General features: G+C 37.7%; 1 protein-coding gene across 1 annotated transcript in view; it reads right to left on the bottom strand.

Moving 5' to 3' along the window:
* Nucleotides 1-1,567: 1,567 nt before the first annotated feature.
* Nucleotides 1,568-6,799, bottom strand: part of sumf1 (sulfatase modifying factor 1) — a 10,507-nt gene continuing 5,275 nt past the window's right edge. The window contains exons 4-9 of the mRNA XM_015037605.1: nt 4,713-4,795; nt 4,427-4,549; nt 4,228-4,342; nt 3,194-3,307; nt 3,041-3,100; nt 1,568-2,093 (exon numbers count right to left, since the gene is read on the bottom strand). Coding sequence (XP_014893091.1) covers nt 1,992-2,093; nt 3,041-3,100; nt 3,194-3,307; nt 4,228-4,342; nt 4,427-4,549; nt 4,713-4,795 — 597 coding nt within the window. The 3' untranslated portion in view covers nt 1,568-1,991. The remainder of the gene's footprint in view (nt 2,094-3,040; nt 3,101-3,193; nt 3,308-4,227; nt 4,343-4,426; nt 4,550-4,712; nt 4,796-6,799) is intronic.

Here is a 6,799-nt window from a genome sequence, read left to right on the forward strand (position 1 = left end):
TGCCAGTTTTCTGTCCCAACCTGATCACCAACACCAAGTTTCCCCATTGTAATGTAGCTTTTGGTTTTATGGAGGATTCTTTATTGCTCTGAAGGAAACTACTTTACTTGCTACACTGATCCATTTTAATAGTCAAAGCTCAAACTATATCAGTTCGGCACATAGATCAGCTACACAGACAGTCAGGGTTCCTATAGTATCTTCGAAAGTGGATAAGTATGGAAAAAAGAAAAGAGGATGGAAAAACCTATCGGAGGGGCTGCCCTGTTGCCTTTCTCACAACATGGCCGGCAGTGGACGAAGCAAGAAGGCCCTGTGTTCGAATCCTTAACAGAACCATTGTGCATGAGTGGGTCCTAACGCCAAAAATATGAGTCGCCCTGGTCACTCTAAGTTACCCTTAGATCCACTGCTGTTGTCAACTTTTTGATATGAAAATTTTGGGTCAGAGTCTAATTTGATCCGCAGACTTTAAATTATTTATGTCAAGAAATATCTTAATCCACTATTTAGCACCGCTTTACAACTTGATTATAATTACAGGTGTGAGATATTACTTTCACGAATATTTGTCACAATGACATGTTCACCAATTACTAAGCGTTTGAGGCTGATGTTTGTCTGAATAAATTTAAATGATAAACCACTCTTTTTAGTCATTCAATAAGTCAAATTAATTAATTACTTTGACTTATTGCAGTGATATATTTAAAACTTTTATTTCAGTTCATTTTGACAACTTACAGCTAATAAAAAAAATAAAAAAATAAAGGTCTTACATAAGACAACAAAAAATTTTAACATTGAAAGACTCAGTTGGTTGAGACAGATTCACACTGAGCCTGGTTCTGATGGAGGGTTTCCTCTCCACATGATAAACTGAAATGAAATGTTACCCAAAGAAACCCGTCCATGTACCATACATTATATGCACCGAACACTTTGTTTATAGTGCCAGCTTTATTTTGGTGTCTCTCAGCTCCTTCTTGACCATATTATATAGATTCAAATGAGTTTTTTTCCCGTCCTCCACGTTAATAACCTTAGTCAGGTATTGGTACTTTTGGATGCCCCACGCTCTGCTGAAAAATTACATTTAAGAATAGCTTCTCTGAGTGAAGTTCTCCAAAATGTCTTGGTTCAGTGAAGCTCTGATGTTGGACTGAGTCTTAATTTAGAAAGTCATGTTTTATGTAGCAGTCCAACTATCTGGGCAACTGATTTCTTTTTTGTTTGCATTAGCTGTAAGCAATAGTCATCAGAATAAAAACAGAAATAAAGAATACACACACATATCGCTGTGTTGTAAGGTATCTGTACATACATTTTATTTAAACTGATTTGCTAAAATAATAAAAAAACAACAACATTGATTTCAATTTAATATCAAGCACCCGCATGTTAAAAATGCTCTAACAATTAGCTGCTCAGTCCAGGAGATTTGGACGGCTGAGTTTGTGGTTGGAACAGCAAATACATCTGTGGAGCTACTGCCCCCTAAAGGTTTATATTTGTAATGCATAAAAAGGGACAATCTTACAAAACCCAAAATCAAGACAAAATGTCATTTTTCTGATGAGAATTTTTATTATGACCTCTTTGCAAACCTTAGAAAGAGACAAAAAAATAAGTTCTTGTACTAATTTTACAGCATATTGCAGCATAACAAAACCAAAGTTGTAGTCTTTGTTGTAAATGGTCCTAAACTTAAAAAACGACGCAGCTATAATAATAAAAAGAAGCTGATATAACAAAGACTACAAATCTCATCTTTTTATATTTTATTATAAAAAGTGAAAAACACTCTCATAGTGTGAAATAGGATATTTACAATAACCGGACATTTCCTACATTTTCTTTTTTGACTCTAAAGTCAGAATAATATGGAAGCAAAAAAAAAAAAAAAAAAAAATTGTACCATCCAGTTCAAATCCTAGTAAACACTTGGGTTACAGACAACAGGGAAGTCTTCATTAAACAAGCAGCTCAGGTTATTGTTTCTCCTGAGAAACACAGCGGAACCCCAGGTTGGAGGCTGAGCTGTCAGGGGTGTTCTGGCTCCGAGCCGCACATCGGTATCTGTAGCAGTAAGACTGACGGAGAGAGAGGAAAGAAGATTACTCTCAGTCAAACTATAATCCTAAAACTGCAGTGGGGATGATTTTAAATTAGGCTTGCTTCTTTGATTTTCTTCTGCACAACTTTTTTTTTTTTTGCACAACTCTAGAGCACAAACTGTTTTCTTTCGCTTATGTCATGCAGAAAACAAGCAGAAATATGTGCTGTGAATTTTTATTACACAACTACAGTCCCATTGCATCCAGTGCTGTCGAATCTAAACATGGATTTCATAACTTTGACAATACATAATTCATCATGTATTTATTGGAAGTTAACGTTCATTTAAATAGCGGCAACATCCTGCTAGGTTGATCATAGATGTGAGGACAATCGTTTGCATAACCATTCATCTAATTTAACATCTGACCTTCTCTCATCTCCGTGAAATAAAGGGTAAACTTTACAAACCTGGTTAGCTTTCAGGATACACTGTTTCAGTAATGTTCAAATACTCTCTGTTTAGCTTTTAGTATTTTTTATATAATTTCACTAAATTTATACATCAATATACTTTAAACTCAAAATGAAAAGGTTGTCTGAATAAGCAGGAGAACAGGTTACACAGCAGCTAGCAGCATCAAACCCTACACACCAGGAAGAAAGACCAAGCTGGATTTCCCCCCCTTTGTTAACAACAAGGAAGAGATAATAGCTGCAAAGCAGGACTGCACAGTATCAAGTCCAAGTCTTCACTGTGCAACTCAGTCAGTAACCAGGCCTGGTGCAGATGCTGAAATTGAATTAATCTTTCCAAAATATGCAGCAAACTGATGAAATTTGCATAAATATCTGTGACATTTAAAAAAAGACAAAAATGTACAATCAGAATAAATCTGGAAGGGCCAGCATTTATAATGTCCAAGTTAAGAAAGTATAAGACAGAACAATAATAATTACATATATAGTTTGCCATCTTTACCTTGTGGCACATGTATGACCCTCCTTTTTTCACCTTGTCTTTGCCTGAAGGGGGACCGGTCTGAAAGACAAGTCAAGGTATTGTTGTCGCTAATGTCTTCCAAAACTGAACTCATGACAGTAAACTAGAGAAAATGCACACTTTTGCTTTTACCGGATTGTGTTGGTGGTCTGTGGTGTGGTGAACGGTCCACCAGTCTGAGGTCCACTCCCAAACATTCCCCACCATATCATGTAGACCGAACGAGTTGGCAGGAAAAGACATAACCTGTAAAATATGGATGTGCAGAAAATATGCGATTTTTGAAAAAAAGGCACAAGTATGGCAAAGTATCTTCTTGTAACTTTTTCCGCACAGGTTTTCTGCAGGTGAGCTAATTTCCCATTTCCTCCTGTCAAAATCTCAGACTAATAAATTAAAATGTAAATCCAGACTATATTTAAGAACAATATTCTGTACATAGCAACAGCTTCTTTGCAGAATTTAGTTATTTTGTTGGTATCGATGCTACTCAACTAATCAGAAAAGAATTAAATGTGCTCCTAAAAGCATGCATGTTTTAACTTCTGTGTTCAAGCTCAAGTAGCTAGGCTTAAGAAACATTGTTCACCACTCCATATTGCCATATTTGGTTATCTTACAATAAATCTCACACGCAGAACTTGCAAGTTGCAATGATGCAACTTTTTCAAGTTCCTCCTTAAACAACCCAGAGCATAAGTTTGCAGATAATTTTTTTTTTCTTTTGAGAAATGAGTGGTCTAATTTTGAAACAATGCCCGAATCAAATTATTGAAGTACAGAGCAAACTTATTCAGAGTTATTTTGGGTATTCGTCCAGCACCAATTAAAAGGTTTATCGATCTAAATTTTATGTAGATATTTGTTTGATATGTCTAACTCACATTTGCCCTTGCCAGACAACTAATCAATAATTGTTCTAATAAGATGAATTTTGAAGGTCTAAGGTATAAGATCTGTCTTCTCCCCTACTAGAGAAGATATAAATCAGTTTTACATCGTAAAGGAATTTGCCTTCGTCCTGAAAACTTTGAGGCGTTGGAGTAAATTTGTAACTGGAGTATATTCCTGAGACAGAGTCTTCTCCTACCTAGTCTGGAATATGAAATATTTGTCACGCCCACGACTACAAAAAAACTTTCCCCTTCACCTCTTGTCCCACTTACAGGAGACGTTTTGACGTATCCGTCCTCTCCGGAGTTGTGCACGGGAAAATCCCCTTGCCACAAGTTGGCGTAATGTTGTCCCTTTGGGTTCAGTTTATTCCCCCATGGGTAAAGTCTGAGAGGAGATAAAGTGCACCAGCAGGTTAATTTCAGACACAGTAATGCATGCGTAACTGTACAGTCAGAACTCACGTCCCACCTGTCTCGCAAGCCCCCCCTGCAGGCGTACTCCCACTCAGCCTCAGTAGGGAGTCTCTTGTTGGCCCAAGAGCAGAAGGCGACGGCGTCAGCCCAAGAGACGTGTACGACTGGATGATCCAGTCTGCAGAAAACAGGTGTGTTTTCCAAGTATATTTTCATTGATTGTTACTCAGACCCCATTAAATGAAAAAAAAAAAAAAAATCATTAAAATAATGTGTTTTCAGATTGAGGGTCTGTGCATTGAAATGTTATTTTATCAGGCACCCAGCAACGTTTTGGCTACCTGTCTGTGATGTTCGAGTCTTGGCCCTCAGGATGATTCCAGTTGGCCCCTTTGACTGGGAGCCACCAGGGGGCAGCAGCCACCTGACAGCAAAGAGATGATAACAGTCGTAACTGGTTAAACATCTTTCATCCATTAGCTCTTTGACTTTTTTTTCTGCTCATGAAATCCTGGCAAAGTATGTCAGGAACTGTCTTTGCAGAGTACAAATGTCTGTACTGGTTTGCAGCGGTGCGCCGCCGGTGTGCCCCCAGTATCGCCTCAGCCTTACGATCAGGCTGCACAGGACGAAGAAGTAAATACGCGACTGTCTGGCTTTTGTCTTCGAGAGCCCCGCTGGACTGAGGCCTCCTACAGCTAACATGTAAACCTTCTGAAATATCTCTCACAGCAGGAACATGGAGTGTGTCCTCCTGCCTACTTAAAGTCATAAAAACTATTACCTGAATGTGGACCAGCAGGAAATTAAACTGTGGATGAGTTACAGTCGGGAAAACACCTTCCAAAGTTAGAACATTGTGAACAAAGCTACGCAACAATGAAAGATGTTTGAAAGACAGGACATTTCATCTGAGGTTCTAGTTTTTCCACTGTCATAAAGGTGCAAACGGTTTCTGGTTTCTAATACAACCTTTATACATTGTCCTTATGAACGAACAGATGTCGATTTAAGATTTTATTTAGCTTTTGGCTTTAAAGTATATTATTCTAGTTCTTCCCTACCTTACATTTTAATTTGTCCTACCCATGGTTTAGTGAATGGGTGATGCTGCAACAGCATGATGCAGATTAAATGATCTCAAACTGAAACACCTGAAGGAATTAAAGAACAAATGAAAAAAAAAGTCACTGACATTTATTGGTCTGGGAAAAATTACACAGCCATTTGTAATGGCTTGAGACCCCAAATGAACCACAGTGAAAGCCATTGTTCACAAATTAAGAAAATATGTAACAGTGATAAACCTTCCCAGGATTGGCTGGTGAGCCAAAACAACTCCAAGACGGCACTGATGACCCACCCAGGAGACCCACCCTGGCTAAGTTCAGTGTTCATGATATAAAAATAAGAAAAAAAAAAAAAAAAACTGAGATAAAATGGCATCTATGAAATAGTTTGATGCCGAGAACTACTGCTGAACATAAGGTCTATTTTACATTTACCAAAAAATATCTAACTGATCTCCAAGACTCCTGGAAAATTATTCAGAGGAATGAGGAGTTCAGAGTGAAACTTGTGGAAGGGGTGCGGTCGTTTTTTATACATGGAGTAAAACCAACACAATGTTTCAATAAAAGAACGCTAGCAAAATGGAAAATGAAAGTTTTGGCTTGTCAAAGCCTGGACTTAAATCTGACTGTGTGGCTCATTTAAAAATAATTCTGCAAAGATGAGCCCAAACTTTTTACAAACTTCAAAAAAAAAAAATTTTTTAAAAACCTCATTACTAGCTATTGTAAATGAAGATAATGCTAATTAGGGTTTCTTTTATCTTACTGTTTTTCCCACGTTATCTTTTTCTTCAAAGATTTTTGTGATGATCTGAAACATTTACATGTGACAAAAAACAAAGAAGCAAAAACATTAGAAATCTGTAAGGGGACAAACATTGTTAATTGGAAGGAGTCGTCTCAGGAAGTTGTGAGCATCTAATATCTATATATCCTATACCCTGCCTTTTTTTCTTTCTATTGATAACACTGAATGAAAAAAGGCTGAGCTCCGGTGCTCTCCCATCCTCATTTCCTTAGTGTAGTGTCCAGCGCACACGACACGAGATCGGCCCATAATTTCAAAACCTGAGAGACACATTAGCCGACAGGAATCCTAGGTACAACAGTTCAATCGGGTTCGATCGTGCCGTGTCCAACAATGGGCACAAAATAATGGCTGCAAGTCCAGTTAACTAATTTTAATATGAGGCATTAATCAATGCTTTACTAGAATCTACCTGTTATGCATAGAGTCAGCGTAAAGTCCTGACTGAATGAAAATCATTATAACCTATTTATGTCACTAGCAGTTGATAAGCTGCAATTTGGCTCCAACTCCTCTCCTTGTCATTTCTATGTTCTTTGCACAAAAT

The sequence above is a fragment of the Poecilia latipinna genome, unplaced genomic scaffold (assembly GCF_001443285.1).
Source record: "Poecilia latipinna isolate Pla-1442-1.1 unplaced genomic scaffold, P_latipinna-1.0 Scaffold411, whole genome shotgun sequence".
In the NCBI taxonomy this organism is placed as follows: Eukaryota; Metazoa; Chordata; class Actinopteri; order Cyprinodontiformes; family Poeciliidae; genus Poecilia; species Poecilia latipinna.